Raw genomic sequence first — 23,648 nt, 5'->3', positions numbered from 1 at the left:
CCTCACTCTAGTGATGCATATACATTGAAAACTTCTAATTCTGCTCCCCTGGGTGATGTTATCATTCGCTTCAGTCTACAACTGATGTCTTCTACCTTCTGTGCTTCCACCTTTGGGTTCTTGAATAGCATTGCCCCTCCAGCTGCTGTTGTCAATTGTCCCTGGCCATCAAGATGGTCTCTACTTCTGCCTCTTCTCAAAACATTTATAATCCCTCTCCCCCAGTATACCACATTCTTATAGGTAGATTATGTCTGCCTTTACTTGATTTCACATTGGTTTGACCTGTTCCCATCTCTTCCTTGTTAAGACATTCCTGACATTTAACTGAAGCTATAATCAGTGCAGTTGCACTTGTGTTAAACTGAGTGCGCCTGTCTCTTTGCGAATCATCTGTGCCGCTGCTTGTCATGGTCAGCTCTGGCCCCTCTCCCCCCCCATGCCTGTTTCTCTTGTTAGCTGCCTGCTTGCTTTTGCAGCTAGGAAGGCTTCCAGTTTCCTGCTGCACCCCACCTGGGGTCCAGTCATTTGGTTTTAATGCTGCTTGAGTCCTCCAAGACTTGTCCAAATACCATAGTTGTCCCTCATTTTCTTTATCCACAGAACTCATTGCACATATTTTTCCAGACGTCTCTCTATGTCTGCTTCCTTTGATGTATCCACATACATTCAGCCAATAATCACTCTTTCCCTTGGCTTTTCTGCGGCTACAAACTTTAACCCTTTTAATTCCTCCCTCCCCCCTTTCTCTGCATATTTCTCACAAAATATGTCATATCCTTCTTTGTTCCAGTAAGTTAGTTGCATGTCTTTCAGTTGGAGAAAGCAATCATGCTGGTGAGATGTTCCATCTGTACAACCAATATCTTGAACAGTACCTTCACAGAATTGTATCTCTTCATCATAGATTCCTTTTGCACCCTGTCACTGGTTAACATTGCCCTTATCCATAGTCTCCACTCTTGACCAGCATCATGTGGTCTCTTCTGTATCTTTCTGCCATGCTACTCCCAGTGGGCCAACCTTTCATTGCACTCCCAACGATCCTTCTTCAGCTGCTCCTGTTCTGTCTCCCACTCTCCTCTGCTTCTATTGTCCCTCTGGCTTCATCTCTGCCATCGCCATAGGTGGAGGGAGAACATATTATTGGAGGGGGGTGTGTGGCTGAGTACACATATGGACACAGACACACAGACCACCCAGCAGATAAGTCTGTGGAGGGGAAGGATTGGGAGGAGAGGGAAGAGGTGTGGTGGGGGGCAGATAGAGGCTCCCACAGTGCGGGAGGGAGTGGGGCTGGGGCTGCGGTGAATGAGGTCCCGGGGCAGGTTGTGGGATGGTTGGAGCCTAGGCAGCTCATCCAGGAGTGCAGGGGGCTTTTGCCACTGTGTGTACCCAGGGGGAGGCACACCCCTGGATTTGTGCGCAAGATGGAGGTGGGCTGCTGCGGGCTCTGTGCCCGGCTGCTGCTGCCTTGGGAGCTGCGTGATGCCATGTGCCTGCTGCCGCTGGGCAGGCAGGGGATGGGGCGCAGCCTGGCAGCAGCAGGCACATTACTTTGCGCAGTTTCACACACCTACAGCCCCCCACACTTTCACAAATAACACCCCCCTACACACACAATTCAAAAATAGCCTCTCATGAACTACATACCAAATCTCTTGATTTTTAACAGTTTGTCATGATTTTTGACACGGTGGGGTTAGCAATATTGTCATTTTTAATTTCTTTCTTTCTTTCTTTCTTTTTTGCCTAGGAGAGGATGTGGGTGTCAAAAAGCTTGCAAATAACAACTTTTTGGCAGTTGTTTAGTTGGTCTAATAAAAGGTATTGCATCTACCCAAAGAATCCAGATACAGGTCAACATTCCCCTCCCTCCATCGTCTTGGATCATCTAGGAAGAGCACAAAATACCTCCAGATGCTCTCTGCCTGAACAAGGGTGTTTGTACCTGAAAGTTTTCAAAAAGAATTTTCCACCTATTTTAATTGGTCTAATAAAAGATAGCTTATAGTGGTGGTTATACCAGTCTGACTGCATTTGTTATGTCCTAAGATACGAGAAACGGAGCATGGCTTCTGGCCAGTTTGAGTCTTCTTTCAGGATGGGTTATCCCTGACGCCAGTATGCTAGAATGCCAGTCAATGAAAATGCCACAAGACAATGGGTGAGGAACAGGTAGGGGTAGAGGGGGCTCAATGCTGACCTGTAGCTGGAGTCTTTGAGTAGATGTGATATATTTTATTAGACCAATGAAATAATTTTTAAAAAATTGTTATTTATAAGCTTTTGGACACCCACATCCTCTCTCAGGGAAAAAAAAAAGAAATTAAAAATGGTGAGAGATATGAAAGATGGTCAGAAATCCCTCGGGTATGAAAAAGCCAGTTTTTAGAAACCTGTTCTGCAGAAATGAGCATTTAGGAGAGTCCCAGGGAACAATAGTAGGTGTCGGCCAGGTTGGGGGTGGGGAATAAAATCAGTGCAGTATTGCTGACCCCACCCTGTCAAAAATCATGAGACAAACTGTTAAAAATCAAGAGTTTTTGTATGTAATTCATGAGAGGCTATTTTTGAACTGTGTGTGTGTGGGTAGAGTGTTATTTGTGAAGGTGTTGGGGGTCTGTGGGTGTGTGTGTAGAGCTTGGAGCCTGGGGAGGGGGTGATCCCCACACATCCTGTCAGGATGATGGGTACTGTGGGTTGGGAGTGAGGGGTAACGTTAGGGTGGGGGGAGGGGGGCTGTGGTTTGGGAGTGAGCGGCAGACACAGAGACATACAGACACACAGACGCAGACATGCAAATGGGTCAGGTCACAGGTCATGCAACATTGGTGCGGGTGGCTGAGAGCCTGGCCCAGAGACCATCTAGCCCTGGGCAGCCAGGAACCTTCCCCCTCAGCCTCAGCCCTGCTGGACAGGCTTAGGCAGCTGCCTCTGGCACTTTTAAATGTGCTCTGGGGTGGGGGGATGGCACTTTAATTACAGTGGCTCTGAGAACTCTAATTAAAGTGCCATGGTCTCTCATGTGTCAGTGTTCCTGTGCTTAAAAATGGTGGTGGCACCACTTGAACTAAAGTTCATTCAACAAACTTTAGTTCAAGCACCCTGCCACCATTTTGAAGCACTGGGGAATGCTTTTGTGTTGTTATATGTTTATGGTGATCCCATGCATCTGAGTAATTTGCCTAAGGCAGTTGTTTTGTTCAGTTTTGTGTGTGGCAAAGGCCCCAATGAATCTTGGCCCGAGGCCCCAGTGAATCTTAATCCACCTCTGCATATGCTGCTTTCTAATTCCTGGTCCCTTTGGCTAAGGACAGATGTTCAAAAAGCCCCTTGCAGAAGTGCTCTAACTTATCACACCTTACTTAAGTGCAATTTGTTAAAGCAGGAGCTCGCTGAACAGACATATACTGTTTGCTGAGGGGTCTTGGAGTCTGCCTGCACTGGCCACTGGGGGTGTTCCTGGGGAGCACAGACCCCAGACAGCTTCTCCCCCGGACTCACAGCTGGCTGGAGGGAGAAGGTGGGGCTGGGATCAGGCTGTCAGTGACTCGGGTGAGTGACAGCCAAGGGGGTGGGGCCAGCTTGGAGCTTGGACAGTGCAGCGAGCTCAGCCTGTGGCTAGAGTGCAGCCCTGCGCAACATTGCCTGGGATGATGGAGATCTCACTCTAAGCTCGATGAGATCTGGCATGCATATTGGATAAAGTGCTCTAACATAAAGTGCTTTACATTAGTACACATCCATCGAGTGTTAACTTAAGGTGCGATCTGCCATCTTTAAAGCATTCTAAGAGCCTTGAATGTTTGTTCAGTTACAGCTTTAGAGTGCTTTCTACATGCTTAAAGTGCAATAGGTATACTGTCTATACCAGGGGCAGGCAATTATTTTGGGCGGAGGGCCGCTTACCCAGTTTTGGCAAGCTGTCGAGGGCTGCATGGGTAGCCCTGCCCCTTGACAGGTGCTTTGCCCCCTGGTCACCATCTTGGGACCAATGTCCCAATGTCTTGGGACCAATGTCCCAGGACCAGCACTGGTGGGGCCCAGAGCGGGGCACAGGCTGGCAGGGGTCTGTGGAGCTGGGCTGGGCTGCACCAGCAGGGAGAGTGCGGAGCTGGGCCGGCTCTATAGAGCCCCTGCCAGCTGGAACCCTGTACCCCTGTCGCCCTGCTCTGGACCCTGCTGGTGCTGGCCCCGGATACCAGTTCCGCTCACTCCCAGTGCCCCCCAGCCCCGCGGTACAGGTGGAGGGCAGTGCACAGCCCTGACCCCCTGCTCGCTGGCAGGGAACGAGCTGGTGCTGAGCATGGGAAAAGTGGCCCCTCCCCACCCCGTGGCCAGCACCCCGCACTGCAGCCACTTGCAGCCTGCACGGGGCTGTCCTGAGCAGGCACAGGCAGACCCATGTGGGCTGCGAGTGGCTGCAGCGCAGGGCGCTGGCCACGGGGCAGGCGAGGTGCTGCTTTCCCCCACCCCGTGCTCAGCTTATAACCCAACCCCGCTGCCAGCTTGGGCCCTGCGTCGGCTCTGGGCTTGCCCATTAGGGCTGCTCTGCAGCGGCAGCAGTTGCGGGCCCTCCACTTGCTGCACTTGCTGCACTGGGCAGCATTTGCTGCTGCTGACTGCACAAGCTGGTGCGGAGTGGAGCAGGGGGAAAAGTGCTGCATCCGCTCACAGCCCACATGGAGTTGCTTCTTCCTGCTCAGGACAGCCCCGCATGGGCTGCAGCAGGGAGCACCAGCCACGGGGCAGGGGAAGGGGCCTCTTTTCCCCATGCTCCTTCCCTTTCCATGGTCCTCCCCAGCCCTTCTCCCCCCCTTACCTGAGGTTCTGGTGCTGGTGCAGCCACATGGTCCCAGACCAGAAGCCTCTGCTGGGGCTTCCAGCTTTGGGGGGGGGGGGCGGTTGGGTGGGTCCTGCTGTTGTGGGAGCCCACCGGGCTTTCCCTGGGTCCTACTGCTTCTGGTTCAGGAGCAGTAAAAGTATGAAAGCACTAAAAGTATGAAAGCTGACAGACATGCTGCTCCCCAGTCTAACTCATGACACTTCAGCCTGTGCCGCTTCAGAAAGCGTCATAAGTTAGATTAACCCTACTGATACAACAGACAATCACAGTTATTGTTTCTGTCAGTTTCCTACTGAGGTACTGGGCTGTTTCTGTTCTTTAATATGCGTTAGCATGGGTGGTCCAAATTAGATGACTTTTCACTTGATGATCTTGTTCAGAGTCAGCACTATAGCTGAGAAAAGGAAGGCAGGATATAATTTATCAACACAGAAATGCAAATCTGATAGAATAGAAATGTGGGGGAGAACAAATTTTGCAAAATAGCAACTTCTATACTGATTTTAATTACAGGAAGTAGATTTTTAAGGCTCCAAGGTATTTCCATATACATACTTATTCTTTTGGTTATACAAGTTACATTGCTGTTACTCAATTTAGGAAATATTAAGCTACCTCACTAGATGATCATTTTCTCTTAAGTTTCTCTTCTCAAAGGCTCTTGTGTTTCTCTTCCTTATTATAGTGCTTTTTGATTATAATAAGCCTTAAAATTAACTCTTGAAGGATTAACTTTGTATCATTCATTTACTTGCACATGTTGAAACTTCTCCCCCAGAATGTGTGAAAGAGAACATTATGGGAGTTAATGAAACAATGCTTGAAGTTTTAGGGATGCAGTGATTAATTTCATTGTCCACTTTCCTGTATTAGGATGTTGCTTTTTAAAGCCTTATACACTTCCCAGTACTAGTCGAGTTCATAAAGGCTATGGCCTTTTGGGAAAACCAGGCTATCCAACTTCTAAATGCTTTGGGGCTGCATGCCTACAGGCTCGCTAGTGGGGGCCACACACCATGAAGACACCAGTGCAAGCCTGTCCACCCCCCACCTTTCCCCTTGTTATGTGGTGCCATATGGGTGTCCCAGGTCATGGGTTCCTTTGGCACTATGAGCTATGCCACCCCATTTTAGCCCCTGGAGTAGGAACAGGAAGCAAAAGCCGGAGGAGCGGGGGAAGCCCAGAGCCCCTGAGTGTGTGGTTGCTGCTACTGCTGCCAAAGCAACAGAGAGTGAGCAGTAGCCGGGTGGGAGATTGGAGGCTTCAGATTAATCCTTTGTGGGCTGCACATGGTCCAAAGGTCTCTAGTTGATCACCCTGATATAGAGTAATACGTTATTACCAATGCTCATCATTACCTGAGCATCAAGTGGGCTTACAAGAAGACATTTTTACACACTTTCCAGGAAAAGACTCTAGTTTACATATGACTGCTATCTCCTCAGAAGTTATGAATTTACTGGACTGTTTTAATATTTTCTCACCCTAGCTTTATTAGGCTTTTAAGATGTTAAAACTCAGCTCACTAAAATGTCTTGTAAATTAATTGTGTGAAAACGTGCTAGTTAAACATGTTGTCCTGAACAGTTTGTAACACTTGTATCTGTTTGTGCTAATTGGTCTTTATGTAGTGAAACAATTTTTAGAGTTCCTGTGCCTGTTAGTCTCAGCCACAGTTTTGTTTATATGCTATATAGTGGTGGTTCATTTCTGTCTTTTTTTTCTTCTTTCTCCCTTGCCTTTTGACCTCCAGGTACACTTGGAGGTAGATATCAGTTCTGTGGCCTTGCAAACTCAACAGGATTTTAATTCACTGAAAATGAGTAATGCCAAGAGATATGAAGTTCTTAAGGAGATTCTGACATTACTTGGCCTGAGTTGTGAATTAAGTGAAGTTCCTTCATTAACTCCTATTTATCTGTTCTCTCATGAGAAGGTGAGTCTTTAACTTGGACTAATGTTATGAATATCTATGGTTTAAGTGGCAAGTTCAGTGCTTTTACTTTGCCATATATTGTTGCATGTTTTTTTTTAAATTTCTGTTAGAAAAGAATAAAATAATCAATTCCTGCTCAGTTATGATTTTTCAGGCGCTGAATTAAGTTTTGAGTTTCACAATAGGCAAACTGTGACAATTAAACTCCTTGGAGTCATTAGGTTTTTTGGCTTATTGCTGCTGGAATGTCATAAATCAAGTCAGCAAGACCGGATGAACTTCATCTGAGAGTGCTGAAGGAGCTGGCCAAAGACATTGCGGAACCCCTGGCAAAACTTCCACAACTCATGGCGCTCTGGAGAGGTATCTGAGGACTGGAAGTGGGCCAGTGTTGTGCCCATCCACAAGAAGGAGAGAAGGGAGGACCTGGGTACCTATAGGCCAATTAGCCTAATTTCTGTCTCAGGGAAAATCCTGGAAAAGTTCACCAAGGAATCTACCTGTGATAAGCTTGCAGGAGGTAGGATTCTGAATGGCAGCCAGCATGGCTTCATCACAGGCAGGTCTTGCCTTACCATCCTCATCTCCTTTTATGACCACATAACTCACCACCTGGACAAGAGAGAGGAGGTTGACATTGTATGCCTTGACTTCCAAAAAACCTTTTGATCTGGTATCCCATAATGTCCTCATGAAGAAATTGCAGAATTGTGGGCTTAACTCCAAGACAGTCAGGTGGGTAGGAAACTGGCTGCAGGGTAGGACCAGGAGAGTCCTAATGAACGGATCTGTGTCATCCTGGCGAGGAGTGACTGGCAGTATCCCACAGGGGTCGGTGCTTGGGCTAGTAATTTTCGACATCTTTATCAATGATTTGGATGTTGGGGGTGAAGAGCTCACTGGCCAAGTTTGTGGACAACACCAAGTTATAGGGGAGTGTGGTTATGCTTGAAGATAGGCTACAGATACAGGCAGACTTAGACAGGCTGGAAGTTGGGCGGATCGGAACCAGATGAAGTTCAGCATCAAAAAATGTAAAGGGCTCCACCTGGGGACGAACAACCTCCTGCACACCTACAGGCTTGGCGGCACCAAACTGACCAGCAGCACAAATGAAAGGGACCTGAGGGTAATAGACCACAGTATGAATATGAGCCAGCAGTGCAATGCTGTAGCCAGTAGGGCAAATAATACTCTGCCATGCATCAATCGATGCATCTCCAGCAAAACCAAGGAAGTGATTCTTCCACTCTACTCAGCACTGGTGAGACCACAGCTGGAGTACTGCATCCAGTTCTGGGCGGCACACTTTAACAAGGATATAGACAAGCTTGAGAGAGTCCAGAGAAGAGCCACCTGTATAATCAGAGACTTGCATGGCAAGCCATACGAGGAAAAGCTGAGGGACCTGGGACTCTTCAGCCTGAAAAAGAGAAGGCTGAAAGGGGACTTGGTAGCAGCTTACCACTACACTAGGGGAGTACATCAAAGGCTTGGTAAGCAGCTGTTCACCAGGGCACCCTTGGGGAAAACTAGGAGTAATGGCTGCAAACTCCTGGAAGACCATCTCAGACTGAACATTAGGAAAAACTTCTTTGCAGTTAGGGTGTCCAGACTGTGGAATAAGCTCCGTCCAGAGGTGGTGCAATCACCTTCTCTGGAAATCTTTAAGAGGAGACTGGATGGTCACCTTGCTGGGGTCACTTGACCCCAGTTGTCTTTCCTGCTTGGTGCCAGGGTCTGGACCCGATGCTCTTCTGAGGTCTCTTCTAGCTATACAATTTATGAATCTATGAATCAAACCTTTCTTCCAATTATACAGTTGTTCCAATAAAAGACATCACCAAAAACCCTTACCTCTCTTACATTTCCTGGACCATCTCAGCTGTAAGACCACTCTAATCCCACTATCTCTAGTGAGAAAAGGTAGAGTTCCATATGTATGCATAACACAAGTTATAAACTTATCCTAATGTATGCATAGCTGAGTGGGAAGGCAAGTAGTAAAGGACCAGAGTGCATTGAGGAGGTCATTTGAAGAGTATGTTGTCAAAATGCGAAATAATGACTTCATGCTTGACAATTCTTTTAATATTTACATTGGGAATTAACTAGGAAACCTGTGAGGGTGCTAGAAGATGAATTGCTTTTACAGTGAACATAGTCCCTCTATCTTCCTGGTGGTGTGTACTGTATTTTCGCACATATATGCCGCAGGGTATACGCGATTTTACAAAAAAAAAATGGTTGGGTGCGGGCTATTGGCAGACTTTTTTTCCACGGGGGCTGGGGCAGGCTGCACCACCTCCCCGCTGGGCCTAGGCAGGCCGGGCTGTGCTGCTGTCGGGGCCAGCTGCGCCGCCACTGCTGTGGGGGCTGGGGCGGGCTGCGCCACCTCCCCGCTAGGCCTGGGCAGGCCTGGTTGTGCCGCTGCTGCTGTGGGGGCCGGGGTTGGGGCCAGGGCGGGCTGCGCCGCCTCCCTGCTGGGCCCGGGCAGGCCAGGCTGTGCCGCAGCCGGGGCCGGCTGCGCCACGGCTACCACTGCTGCGGGGGCTGGGGCGGGCTGTGCCGCCTCCCCGCTGGGCCTAGGCAAGCCAGGCTGCGCTGTGGCCAGGGCCGAGGCTGGGGCCGGGACCGGAGCAGGCTGCGCCGCCACTGCTGCTGCCGCAGGGGCCAGGCCGGGCTGCACCGCCTCCCTGCTGGGCCTGGGCAGGCCAGGCTGTGCTGCTGCTGCCATGGGGGCCAAGCTGGGCCGGGCTGCGCCGCCTCCCCGTGTATACGCCGCCATGGGGAATACATGGGTGCGGCGTGTACAGGGACTTATTTACAAAAATACAATTTTCAATGGGTTATATGTGGGTGCGGCTTATACCCGTGGGTGGGGTATATGCGCGAAAATATGGTAATTGAGAGCTTTATTATGAATGTGTCTGATTCTGAAGAATTTGTGAAAAAAATCCCAAAAACAGAGAATGTCATATTTCTGTCTCAGTATCATCCAGGTTAAACACCAAATCTATAGGTATATTAGAAAACTATCACAAAGACAAGATGATACTTAGGCTCCTGTTATATGGTACAGTTAAGACACAATTAAATAGTTAATCACGTCATAAATAGCAACCTGGCAACATGTTCATGAATTAATGGTGCAATAAATCAGGGAATAAGTTGCTACACAAAATACGTGTAATAACTTTGTGGCTGGTTCCCATTGCTCCTTAAATTGAACGTGCAGCCAGGCTGATCAGCTCATCATTGCTTCCAGCCCTTCACTCTAATGGACTCCCAACAGGGTTACCAACTGTCAGTTAAATATCAGGCTAAAATGGCTGTCAATATAGTTGTTAAAAAATGTAACTATCATTAAAAACAGTAAGCATTTGTAGCATTTTTTAAGCGTCTTGTTTGGAGCGTTGACAGACAGAGCACAGCAGCACCACCTGCTGTTGAAGCAGGAGCCCAGCAACTTGCCATGAGCATTGTCTCAGCAGTGTCTTGCATCTCAGGCTGTTTGTAATACTGCTGGTCATTGTGGGCTTCTTTGAGGGTTTGTGCTGGGGAAAGCGGGACTGGCCGGGGTAAGGCTGGGGGGGGCACAAGGAGGCAGTTTGGGAGCATTAGGATGGTGGGTGAGTAGGAGGCCCTGGAATGGGGAAGGGAGCAGCACACTGGAAAACCATCACTGCAGTCAAGCAGTTTCTTAACAACCCAGACCATTTTTTAACTTTATAGTTTGTTACTAAACTTTTTAAATTTTTTTACTATGGTGGACGTTAAACTTCTAAATTTGAACCCAGATCTTCAACTGAGTCATGGCAGAAGAGTTACATTTATGTTACATGTAAACATATATCAGTAAAAAAATGTGAATAAGAACATTTGGTGTCAGTAAAAAGCTTGCAGATTTGTCAGTAAAAAACCCAAAAACATAAAAAAACAAAAACAAAATTGGTTTGGCAATGCTGGATCTTGAAGCTGTGAGTGCTAGTCAGATGATAGGCACTACCAGCCCTGGAAGTACATTGGAGTCCTTAACTTCAGTGCTCCCCCAAGGCTGTGTGCGCCAGATAGCAAGCACCAGGCATCCAGTTTGCTATTTGTTGGGGCAGGGGGAGCCTGGGAACATGATCTTGGGCTATCCCTGCACTGGCAATAGGGGATGATCTGATCCTCACTCCCACGATCGTGCCTCTTGCCAGGCATGTGAAGCAGAACAGGAGGTGCAGTTTTTGGGATCATGGATCAAATTCCATCTTGTCTTTAACAGTTGTATACTACACGGTACTGGATACTTATCTAGTACATGGGCACATTCCAAGCACTGTACATGCTTATTAATCCCGGTAGCATTCCTACTTTCCGTTGCTAAATGTTACCTTATTTTACAGGTGAAGAACCTGAGAAGTCAAGTGACTTCATAAAGTTATGTAGCAAATCAGTGACCAATCCATAATTGACACCGTCTATTACTTAATGTTTTACCTTCTTCCATCTTTGAGTTTCAAATGTAAATATGTAGATTCTGTGCATCTACCAAATACCTTTCTTTGCAGGTGCAGCAATGATGCTAAACAATTGTTGACTGTGTTCTCCCACATGTTAGAAGTATACGTGGTGAAAATATGGATTTTCATCACTAATGCCTCCTAACCTAATAATGATCATCGAATAGTGCAGAAGTACTTTTGTCAGCCTACTAAAATACATCTGAGATTTAAAAGAAAAGCAAACTACAATGTCAGTAACCCTAGTTCTTTAGTTGACTAGTTTTCCAGTTAAAACTTTTAATTTCTGCAGATTGAAAACAAGTCAGATAACAGTGTGACTAATAAAATAACCCAAAAACTTTTTTGACTGGGGATGTAAATATCATTAAAAAAATTACCTGTTTAACCTCCTTTTGGCAGAGGGGCAGAGTGATGTGTGTTGCCAGGGCCAGGAGTGATATGCGGGGCTGCCCACTGCCAGCTGGCACTTCTGTCTGCCACATGCCCCTAGGTTGGGAGAGCCACCTCCGGTTCTTGCCGAGCGGCAGTTGCCAGAGCCCAAGGTGTAGGCAGGTGCCATTCAGAGCTCCAGGTGCCTGCAGGCTGCAGGCACCTCCTGGACACAGCATGGTGCAGCTGTCCCAGCAAGTGGGAGCCCCTGTGGGGAGGGCCTTGATGGCAGCCCCACTGCTGCTCCTGCTCCTATTTAACCCTTTCCAGTTCCGCCATACAAATTTGCCTGGCTCCACTATCCCAGGTAACTGCTAGTTACCTCCCAGCCACAGTGCCATGCGATGCTGCCGCCCAAATTTGTGCTGGCCCCCAGCCATTCCCCCAAGAGTGGGCAGCACTGAGCTGGGAGGTAAATGATAAATGTTAAACAGTTTAAGTATAATGAATGTTTAACTTTTTATATCCCTAATTTTAATTTCAATTTTTGTGTTGTGTTTGGTTGAAGCAGTATCTTTAATTTACCTAGACTAACATATTGACTAGCGGAACTACATTTTTTACATAATGTTGTTCTTCATGATTTTAATATTTTTCCGTTTTATTTATTGTAGTTTTTAATAAAACTGGAATGTGACAGCAAGATGAAGTGACTAAAGATAAACTGAAGAAACGGAGTTAAAACTAATAGGCCCTTTGTTCAAAAGCAAACAAATTAAAGCTTTTATTTTGTTGCTGGGTTTAATACTAAGTGTAATTATTAATCCAAAATGTTCTCCTCATTGAACTATGTAGAAAGGATAGTGTTGGAATTTTCTTTCATAATAATTTGTATTTCTTTCTTCAGCCAATTCCAGCATTCACACCAAATTATCTTACCCTAAGCCCAAAAGTAATAACAATTAATTACAGTCAAAGCTTGCCATCTAGTGGTTTATTCTATATTTGCAATTCCATTAAATATATCCTTTTGAAACATACTGGGCAATTTAATAAGATTTTACCAAATGTATAGTCCAAATAGGGTTTTTTTTTTCTGCGTTGATAAGTTTTTACAATGGTTATTGAAATGCCATAATTTTTTTCCATGTACAAATATTTTGTAACATTAAATACATAATGTCAGGTTATTCAGTTTCAATTCCTGAAGGGAATTTGCAAATCTCAAAAAGCCACCAACCCCAGAAGTAATGTCATATTAAGTCACTACAGTAAATTATGAGTACATAACTTGTTCGAATGCTCATAATTACTTATGGGCTAATTAGTTATAGAAGGGACTTTGACCCTGAAAGCTTGTAGAAAAGGACAGTTTTCTTGCGATTTCCCAGTTGGTCTAATAAAAGGTATCATTCTGGAACCAAGAGTTCTAGTTTTTTGTATGTCATAATTATTAATTTATCTATATATAGTGTAACTTTCAGTAATGTAGACTGTTTCATTTGAGGTTTTTCTAGAGACTATAAAGAGAACTAGGAAATAATATCTGGCAAATACATAAACTGAGGAATAGTTGATTGGCTTGCTGAAGGTGAACACAGCATGTATATTGGCTTAGAAATTCAAGAGTTCATTTTCCCTGGCCTGACATTATTAACAACCTGAAATATTTAAAATTGATGAGTCAAGCCTCAAAATAATATTTTTTATTTCAAGTTTGAACCTTTTCTCATATTCATATTCAATTTTAAACAAAATCCCAATTGCTTCAAAAGGGCTTCAGGAAAAATACCAATTATTAGAAAAATTGGCATTTTTCTTCTGAAAATCAGGATTAGATAAAGGACCTTTTTAATGCAAGTTACTAGATTTTAATTTAGTATTTGATTAAACGATTAGGCTTCTACATGTATAAACCAATTTGGTTTAGCTTTAAACTTGACATGCCAAAATGAAGACCAACAAATCTTTGAGTGGATGTGGGAGGAACATATACATACTTTAAGTACTCTACTTAATTTTGAATTGAGCATTATTCCCTTAAATTGAGTGGAATTCAAACACAGGTGTATGGGAAAAATGCCTTTCCCAAATCTTCAATTTTTCTACCCTACCCTTACCGAAATATCTTAAATATTTAAAGATGCATATGTTGAAAGGTATACAATTGATTGTATCAGTCCAGGAAAACACATTAAGCATGGGATGACCAAACTGCCAAAACTCAGGGTGGCTCCATTATTTATCACAATACGGATTATCAATTGGTTCAGCCAGTCTCGACTTCTGCACGTGATGTTCTTCCAAAACAGAAGCAGAGGATTCCAGATGTTCTGAATCCAAACTGGGAATTAGTTGAATTAGAGGCTTTCCAAAATATGCAATAAATTTAATTTATTCCTAATAGTAGACCACAATATTATACATACTGGACATTAGATCTTATTACTAAAAGTTTGAGACAACATTTTTGGTCAATTGATGAGATGCCTATGACACTGCAATACAGTTGTTTTGTTTCTCATGTTAAGATTTTGTTTTGGGTAACTACAAATGGAAAAAACCCTCTGTTGTGGTGATTATCTAGAATTTCTGTCCATTCTGTTTCTCTTTGGTATTAATATACTCCAGGAATTTTCAGTTTCTTCTTGTTCTCAGAAGATGGTTAGTGTTGCTATTTCTTTTGTGAATTAAAACACTGCTAGTGCTACCAGTCTGGGCCCATAAGTCAGAAGGGAAACAATGTTGTAATTGATTTCAAATTCAAATAAGATTTCTAATACCTGAATAATGGATAACGTCCATCTGGTTAGAAATCTAGATTTTATCATACAGAATGATGGTAGTCTAATTCTTTACTAGTGTTGCCTTTTGCTTCTGCTGAGTGATTGCTGTGACGATGTATATAAATTCAATTTATTCTTGATCTTCTCTTGTCACTAGAGAATAAGGTAACAGTGTTGGTAAAAATAAGCACTTGGGGCCACTCACTTCACAAGACTTTGGATTAAGACTGAAATATGCCTTGCTTCGTATATATACTTATGGAAATAGTCCTTTTTATTTAAGCTTACTGTGGAAAATCCATGCTTTATCACTTCATTGCTATAGAACAATGGGAACAGTATTTGAACCCAGAGCAATATATCATGAAAGGCAGGTTACTTGATAGTTAAAAGCTTTGTTAAATGTGCATGTGTGCTGTCGTTTGTTATTGATCTGGTGGTTTTAAATGTCAGTTTAGAGACAACCATTGAAACAGAGCGCTCTTTTTCCTCTTCCTGAAAAAATTGTGTAAAGCAGTCTGGCAAACTGTCTATTTGTACTTTGCCATAATGAGCAAATTCTTTATCATTAGCCTGCTGCATTGAGTCAAAAAATTGAATTGAACAGTGATGATTGCTATAGCCTGTTGAATCTGGCACCCATATGTTCAATGGCAGCTTCAAGCATATAGATCTGATTTTTTCTGCAGCTTTGCCTCAGGAGACTTAGAAATGTCTATCTCCTTCACATTTGACATCCTGAAAGATAATTTTTCAGGCATAAAGGCTGGGATTATATTTCTTCACTATGAGTTCCATAGCATAACATTTTCTAGGTTTTACCAACAATTAACAAGAATCCTCTTCTTAAAGTGAAAGATTTTAGTTACAGTGATGATTGTCTATCGTAATATTCCCACACATTTGCCTTTCCTTAACTTCTTAAAATGCCCTTTACTTGAAGCCGTATGAATCTGAATCTGAGTCAGTTTTGCTGTACACCCTACATGGATCGTAGTCAGTGATGAGATTTGATGAGTTTTCAGGACTCTGACCCAACTTTCAACCCAGCCTGGCCAGTGGATTCCCCCAAAATAACTAGCACTTGCAGCAAAAGAATGGGTAAGAGTTTGAAGTTCTCTTTTGCATGCCATTTAAATAGTGTGGTTTGAAAATGTCTTTAAAATTCAGGCATAGTTCAGGGATATTATGTTTGGAGGTCTATAGTATCCAGCTCAATAGGGTAGTACACCAAGTATGTCTTCCTATGATTTAAACAACTCACATTCCATATAGCTCAATCAAAATTGAGCTATGCAGTTTTGAGCTCTTGTCCTGACACAAAGTTACAAATGTTTTGATTCTTGTGATGCCATCAGCTGTTTCAGATTCCAAGCCTAGTATGTCAGCAAACAGAGTATGAGGTTACTTACCATAAGCAAATCTGACTTTTACAGGAAAGAAAGTGTGTAGTCCCAGCAAGCAGTGTAATGAGTATAGCTTTCTGTATAGATTTTTGAAAGAATTGCCTCTGATATTAATATCCATAGGGAAAAAAACACTTACCTTATAGGACTCATGATTAAGGCTTCTTCTTGACTGTTAACTTGCAGTGTTTAGAAATGATTTTAGTTTCAAGATTTTTAAGTGACTGATAGCTGTACTAAAGAACATGATAAATGTTCTGATTCCATGTTGCATTTTACAGAACAGAGGACTGTATTTTATATTTCCATGCATATCTTATGAATAGCAAGCTAAACATGTTCATAGTGAGAATATATTGTAAAAAATATTACATCATCTTAAAAAAAAGTTGTGCCCTTATCAGTAAACCAGTAGTACTTCTAAAAATTTTGTCTGATATGAAATCCATAGGTGTTTTGCTTCCTGTAAAGGAACTTCCAGAATTTTCCTTTTTCTCCATACATTAGGGTTTTCTGTAGCACATGTTAATGCTTGCTTTGCCCAAGGCCTTCAGCATTACCATCTTCTAAACCTGGATGATAATATTTTTACCCACAACATCTAAAAGTCACTGGTTTTAGTACTATCCGTACATTTTTTCAGATTTTTAAAATCGGCCAAATACATGTTAATCACAGTGTATTTGAGTAGCAAAAATACAATTTTTCTTCCATTACTCTGAACTCATTCACTCTTGCCTTTTCTGCATTGCCTCCCCCTATCTCCCCCCTCCCTCCCCCAATCACCCCAGGCAGTAGGACAGAGAGCAAAAACTCTTTAGAAGAGTCTGCTCTCGGAAGGGAATATTATGTGTGCGTGGGATTCAGTAATGGCTGGGAGCCTAATAAATGAGTAAGAATGATAGATGAGAAGTAGGGCCAAGAGTAGAAGCTGCAGTAGTAGTAACAGAATAAAAGTCTAAACAGGTTGTGGGAGAGCAGCAGCCAGTAGAGTCTAATTCTTTCCTGACTTCTACTGTCTAGCCCTACTTCTGTTCCTACTACCTGCAAACCATTTCTGGAGTGTATGGAATGCTTGATAGTCTTGAAGTCTTTGCATTAATTTAATTTCTTGCATGGTTTTGTCCAGGAGGGGGTGGTCTATTGACCTTTAACAAACTGCTGCAGTATCTTACAATTTTACATGTGTTTCCTAGCGCATTAAACTTTGTTTCAAGTGAGTGTGATATTGTTATAGGCTTAATGTGCATTTGCAATTCTTATCAACATAATTATATTAATCAAGAGCGCGAAAAATTACACTCCACTCAACAAAGAAAACCTTGAGATGGAATTTTAGTAGCAAAAAAGACCCTTTTGCAGGTATAGCAGAAAACTGGTTTAAATTATACCAGTGAAAGAACTCTTGCTGGTAAAAGGTGATTCTCCACTAGGTAGGTAAATGTGCTTTCCACCAGCTGCTTTGCTCTATCAGCAAACCATTTTAAATGTAGACAAATCTACAGTGTCAGAAAAGCTAAGTACCCTCACTGAAGAAATCTTTGTAATACCGTTCCTGTATATGCTTTTCTAAATTTCTGTCTTAAAGAAAGGCTGAACTGTTTCTTGGTTTATAATTTCCCCTAAAAAGAAGTTAATTCTTCTCAACACACAAAAGATACTTGTCCATTTTAAAGATTTTTCTGCTGAATTTTTTCAGTTGTTGCTGTAGGTACAGAGGTCCTCTTTAAATAGTTCATTATCTTTGGTTTGCAGCCTGTAGTAATGTTTGTTAGGCCCTGTATTCCTTACTGTTATTCTCCTGACTGGGTTACTTTATAACCTTATAAAAATTCTGATGATATCCCCTATTACCATTTACCTTCAGTGTTGGACTTTCTGACTCCCAGTCCTGTTCATTTTGTGCCTGTCTGGAGGGCTTTGTTGTTAGGCATCAGACAGAGAGCAGTTCCGTTCTTTTCTGATACTGCTTTTTTACGGACAGAGTGCAGGTGGAGTGATGCTGTATGCACGTAGACTTGGGATCTCATTCTTGGTAGTTCAGAGTACTATTTGACAGGTTTCTGCAAAATGTTATTGGCTGTTTGCCATCCTTTTGAAAATGCAACTAATTTCACAAAATTGTACATCTGAAATGCCTTAGTTCACACATACTCAAAAGACACTTGTTGGAAGTTTCACAGCTAAATTCTTTGCAGATTGTTTGTAAGTGCTCCATACCAAGGCTGCAGGGGCTTCTCCTGGGAGTTAAGGCCACTGTAGTGCTGGATATGGGAACTGACAGCAGGAAAACTTTGTTCTTGATTTTCCCTTGGAGGCCCCAGGAGAAGAATGAAACTTCTAGACTTGAATACTTCTAGATTTGAATACCTACAGATGAACAAGTTGCAGAAGGGGGTCACAGAATTGAGAGCATAGGGGAGGGCAGAGTGAGATGGCTAACAGTAGAGGAGAAGAAACATTGACTGAACAAGGGAAAACTTCTTTACAAGTCGAGTGCTGAGGGTTTGGAACAGGCTTCTCCCAAATGTGGTATAGTCATCCACCCTGGTGATCTTCAAAAAGCATCTTGACGCCTGTCTTGCTGAGGTCATTTTATCCCAGCTGTCTATCCTGCCCAAGTGCAGCAGAGCTGGACCTGATGATCTGTAAGGTCCTTTCCAGACCCTAACAACTATGGAATAGACACTGGGTCTATAAATACTGAAGCACACTTTCTTCAGTGATATTTGACATCTCAAGTCTTGAATCTCTGCCAGTTTCACCAGTTAGCCATGATAACCATTGGCGTGCCATGTACCTTTTAGTATTTAGTCTACATAGAAGATAATGGCCTCTTGCTGTGACCGTCAAGCTAGGCCAAATGGCAGGTGTCTGTGCTGTGGAGCTAATCTTGAACACAGAACCAACTTAAGATCAGTATGATTCTACCTCAAAATATCTTTCCATTTTTTTAAAATTAGGAAACAATCTTTTCACCCATGTAGCAAAATGCTATACCTAGGTAAGATAATGACGGGCTCAAGTTGCTTATCAAATCTTATTTTGGTACTGTTGTGTATATGAATGATAATCAGGGATTTGAGTTTTTGATTCACCACACAGAAATGCAGAAAACGACAGATTTTATCATTTTAAGGAGAAAAAAGCACATTTGGGGGTTTTAAGGAGAAGGATGCAGATTTTCTCTTTTAAAGGAGAAAAATGCAGGAAACAGCAGATTTCCCTTTGCAGGCTGGCAGAGTTCCAGCCTGCAAGGGGCTGGGAGGGAGTGGGAGAAGGGCAGTTGGGCAGGGGCTGCCACATGCATGTCCACGCGCACACATGCACATGGCAGCCAGGTAGCATGAGAGCAGCTCCCTCAGCTCCCTGCAGGTAAGTCTGGGTGGGGGGATTGAGGCCCCCATAGTGAAGGAGGAAGTTGGGCAGGACTGGGGCTGGGGAACTGTCCAGCTGGGCGGCTCATCTGCAGCGGGGCAGGCTCTCCAACACTGCACACACTCCTAGGGGTGTCTATGGGGGGCATGTGCCCCCAGATTTGTGCATGGGGTGGGGGTAGATGCGGGTTGACTGCTGTGGGCTTGGGCTCCCTACCCTGCTGCCCCCCCCCAGGGTGCCCATGGCCCAGTGGGGGGGACCCAGTGTGGCAGGGCAGAGCGGAGTGAGGAAACTCATTGCTAATGCTGGGAGCCCTGCACTGCCATGGCGAGGCGCTCCCTGCCTGCCCAGCAGCAATGGGAGTGGCGGTGCAGTGTTGTGCCCCACCACTGCTGCTGGGCAGGCAGGGAGTATCTTGCCATGATGGCACAGGACTCCCAGAGGTGGCAGTGAGCTTCCCCGCCCCAGTCTGCCCTGCTGTACTGTGTCCTGCAGAGGGGGGGGGGTGACAGCTGCAGCTGGACTTGCGTCCTGTTAAGCGAAGGGGGCAAGGGGAGTTGTCATTTTTTATGATAAAAACCCAAAAGCAAATACCAAAATTTCTAGGTATTTAGAATGTATATTATTATAGTGATTAAGGCATGAGTAGGCTTCCAAATTGCTTTAAAATTGTAAATATATCAATAAAATATTGTGTTCAACTGATGCTTACATATATACTGGCATTTCATTTTTATTGCAGAAAAATGTGGATTTGCAGGTTTTTAATTAGAGAGTCCAATTTTCATCAGAGAATCTGCAATTTTATGAAAGTTTTTCGTATGGTCTCCCACAATGTTCTTGCGGGTAAGCCAGGTAAGTACAGGCTGGATGAATGGACTATAAGGTAGATAGAAAACTGGTTGGAGCATTGGGCTCAGAGGGTTGTAATCAATGGCTTGATGCCTAGTTAGCAGCTGGTGTCAAGTATAGTGCCCCAGGGGTCGGTCCTAGGGCCAGTTTTGTTCAATATCTTCACAAATGACCTGAAAAATGGAATAGAGTGCACCTGCAGCCAGTTTGCAGATGACACCAAGCTGGGAAGGAGTAGTAGATATACTGGAGAGTAGGGCTGGGATTCAGTGACCTAGACAAATTGGAGGATTGTCCCAAAATAAATCTCCTGATGTTCAATGAGGACAAGTGCAAAGTCCTGCTCTTAGGATGGAGCACCAGTACAGGCTGGGGACTGACTGACTGGGCAGCAGCTCTGCAAAAAAGGACATGGGGGTTACAGTGGACAATCAGCTGAACATGAGCCAACAGTGTGCCCTTGTTGCAAAGAAGGCTAATGGCATACTGGGCTGCATTGGTAGGTGTGTTGCCAGTAGGTCAAGGGAAGTGATTATTCCTCTCTATTCAGCACTGGTGAGCCCCTATCTGGAGTACTGTGTTCAGTTGTGGGCCCTCCATTACAGAAAGGATGTGGACAAATTGGAGAGAGTCCAGCAACAAAGATGGTTCTAGGGCTGGGGCACATGACTTCTGAGTTGAGGCTGAGGGAACTGGGCTTATTTAGTCTGCAGAAGCAAAGACTAAGGGGATTTGATAGCAGATTTCAACTACCTGAAGGGTGGTTCAAAACAGGATGGAGCTACACTGTTCTCAGTGGTGGCAGATGGCAGAACACGGAGTAAGGGTCTCAAGTTACAGCAAGGGAAGTTTAGGTTAGATATTAGGACGAACTTTCTCACAAGGAGGGTAGTAAAACCCTGGAACAGGTTACCTAGAGAGGTTGTGGACTTTCCATCCTTGGAGGTTTTTAAAACCCAACTAGACAAAGCTTTGGATGGGATGATCTAACTGGGGATGGTCCTACTTTAAGCAAGGGGTTGGACCAGATGACCTCCTGAGGTTCCTTCCAGCCCTAATTTTCTGTGATTCTACAATTTTTAAACAGAAAACTAGGAACCCTGGTAATGATGATCATTTACATACAGGAATTCATACTGTTGTTTCTATAGACTCTCTTCTTTATTCAGTATACAGAAGGGATGGTGTTCTGATAATGAATTACAGCTGTACAGTGAATGGGGCTGTTGTCTATAGGAGGACCCCTGTCCCTTTGTTGCAAGAGTTGGAAGTTACTTGGTGAATGAAGCAGGGAACTGTGGTCAGAGAGAGGCTGGTCTCATGGTTAAGGTGCAAAATACTGGATTCTTTCCGTGCCTCTTCCACAGAGTTCATATGTGATAATGAAGAAGTTACTTAAAACAGACTTTTCACAAGTGGCACTGAATTCCTCATTTCCTGTGCACCCAACGTGAGTGCTTGTGATACATAAAATGCTAAGTAAATCAGACCTGCTGTATCTTCAGTTGGACATCTATTTACTAGACACTCTTGACAAATTTGACCTTAAGGTCTGTGCCTCAGTTTCTTTGAGTAAAATGGGAATAATGATACTCCCTGATTTTTCAAGGACATTGTGAATGTACATTTCTGACAGTCTGAAGTAGTGACATATGTTACTGGGAGGCTATAAGGAAATTATAAATTTTGTATTTACTATGTCATTTGACTGGTAGGTATGATATACTGTCTTGGGTTAGACACTGAATGAGGAGTTTAAAAAGGAGTTGAATAGTTACTAGGGGTGTGCGAAATGGGTCGTATTCGATTCGGATTTGGCCAGAATCAGGGACAGTGATTCAATTCATTGATTCAGATTACTGTCCTGATTTGATTTGGCTGAATCCAAATAAAATCAGTGATTTGGCCATAGACACAGCTTTAAATGTTTTTTCTATATACCTTGAGGTACCTGGCATGGCTCATGAACGCGGACATGGTGGGGTGGATGAAGCGTCCCACAGGAATGGGAGGGGAGGGGCATGTGCTCAGCAGTGAACTTGGCGAACCCCCTTCCTCCTGACCCTGCAGTTGGCCTCAGCGGGACCCTGGGTGCCCCCCCAGACCCAGGAGGCACCAGACACTGAGCCGGGGGAGGGGGCACGGGGGTGTTCCCCAGCGTGTTCCCTGGTAGACCCGGAAGTGAACCAGAAGTGCTTCTGGTCCACTTCCCGGTCTGCTGCCGAGCATGCTGGAAACCCCCCTGCACACCTGTGGGACGCTCCATCTACCCCACCATCTCGGTGTTCGTGAACCACCTGGTACCTTGAGGTATGTAGAAAAAACATTTAAAGCTGCGTCTATCTCCAAATCGTTGAATCTTTCCAAATTGATCTGGAGGGTTCTGATTAGATTCAAAGCGATTAAAGGGTCTCCTGTTTCGATTTGGATTCAGAGATTTGGCCACCCAATCGGGCCGAATCTCCACCGAATCAAATCGGTGACCAAAACTTCACACAGTCCTAATAGTTACCCATTTAGTAGCACTGTTCATTCTCTGTGTTGAATAGGACTTAGGCAGGGCCAGGAAGTTACTATGTGATCATGTAAGTCAGCTGCATAGGCAACCTTATTTCTGTAAAGGTTCCTAACTTGAATGCTTGACTTTACAACCTTAATGTTCCTTTAACATTTTTCAGTGCAGTTTTTATAGATCAACAATTCAGTGGTTGAGCTGTAACATGGTATGGTACTCTCTGGCTACTCATTGAGACTTTCATTCCATAACAATGATATTGAGACAGTGACTCTTCTACCACAAGTGGCTTGTCAACTTATCACCTGCAGCTTTTTGCAGAAAGTGTGTGTGCGTGCATGCGTGCTGAATGCTTTGGACATGTTTTTTCTGAAATCATAAGTGATGCTATACATGCACTATGTATCACTATTAATCATGGCACACCTATTGTAGTTGTTTCTGTTGGAGGGTGTTTGTTGCAACTCACCTGCGTTAATGCAGCTCTTCCGTTATCACTGACTGATCAAGTAGCTCCTGATTCAGTTGAGATTGTTTCACTACCCTGGTAGCAGCATTCACATAGAATGAGAGCTCTTGAGGTCCACTGTGCATTATGAAAGTTTTGACGTTAATACATGTTAAGCCTGTTGCTGAAAAGGCCTGCAGCCAGTGAAACAGAAAAGGATGGAGAGAAGAGATGGCAGGCACTCCTGTCACAATTGCCCATTTATCTTGTAGTGCAATAGTGAAGGGAGAAAAAAGACCAATGGAAAGGTGTAGAAATCCTTTTTGTGACCATCTGATCAAATGCTAGCTAGATTTCATAAAATTTAAAACTGAATAACTTTGGAACCTGGTGGAGATGCTAGAAACTTTTACTTGGGGAGAATTAATTTACAAGTTAGAGAACTGTACAGTGTGTTCACTTTCTGAAACAAATAAATATTTGAGGACAAGTTGGGCATTAATAATTCTTTACTTCTGTTAAATCTGCTTTTCTTGACTTCTTTGCTAGAAGTTCCTTGACTAGCAAGTAAAACAGATGTTTAAATCCTTTCTTTTG

At 44.0% G+C, this 23,648-nt stretch overlaps 1 protein-coding gene across 4 annotated transcripts in view; it reads left to right on the top strand.

Moving 5' to 3' along the window:
* HLCS (holocarboxylase synthetase) overlaps positions 1-23,648 on the top strand; it is a 198,487-nt gene that overhangs the window by 27,855 nt on the left and 146,984 nt on the right. For all 4 annotated transcript variants that reach the window (XM_019476279.2, XM_014599149.3, XM_019476278.1 and 1 more), the window contains one exon: positions 6,604-6,786. In XM_019476279.2, the coding sequence (XP_019331824.1) occupies positions 6,604-6,786 (183 nt within the window). The remainder of the gene's footprint in view (positions 1-6,603; positions 6,787-23,648) is intronic.

The sequence above is a fragment of the Alligator mississippiensis genome, chromosome 1 (genome assembly GCF_030867095.1).
Source record: "Alligator mississippiensis isolate rAllMis1 chromosome 1, rAllMis1, whole genome shotgun sequence".
In the NCBI taxonomy this organism is placed as follows: Eukaryota; Metazoa; Chordata; order Crocodylia; family Alligatoridae; genus Alligator; species Alligator mississippiensis.
The sequence above is the reverse complement of the archived record's forward strand: the minus strand, read 5'-3'. Positions and strand labels throughout refer to the sequence as shown.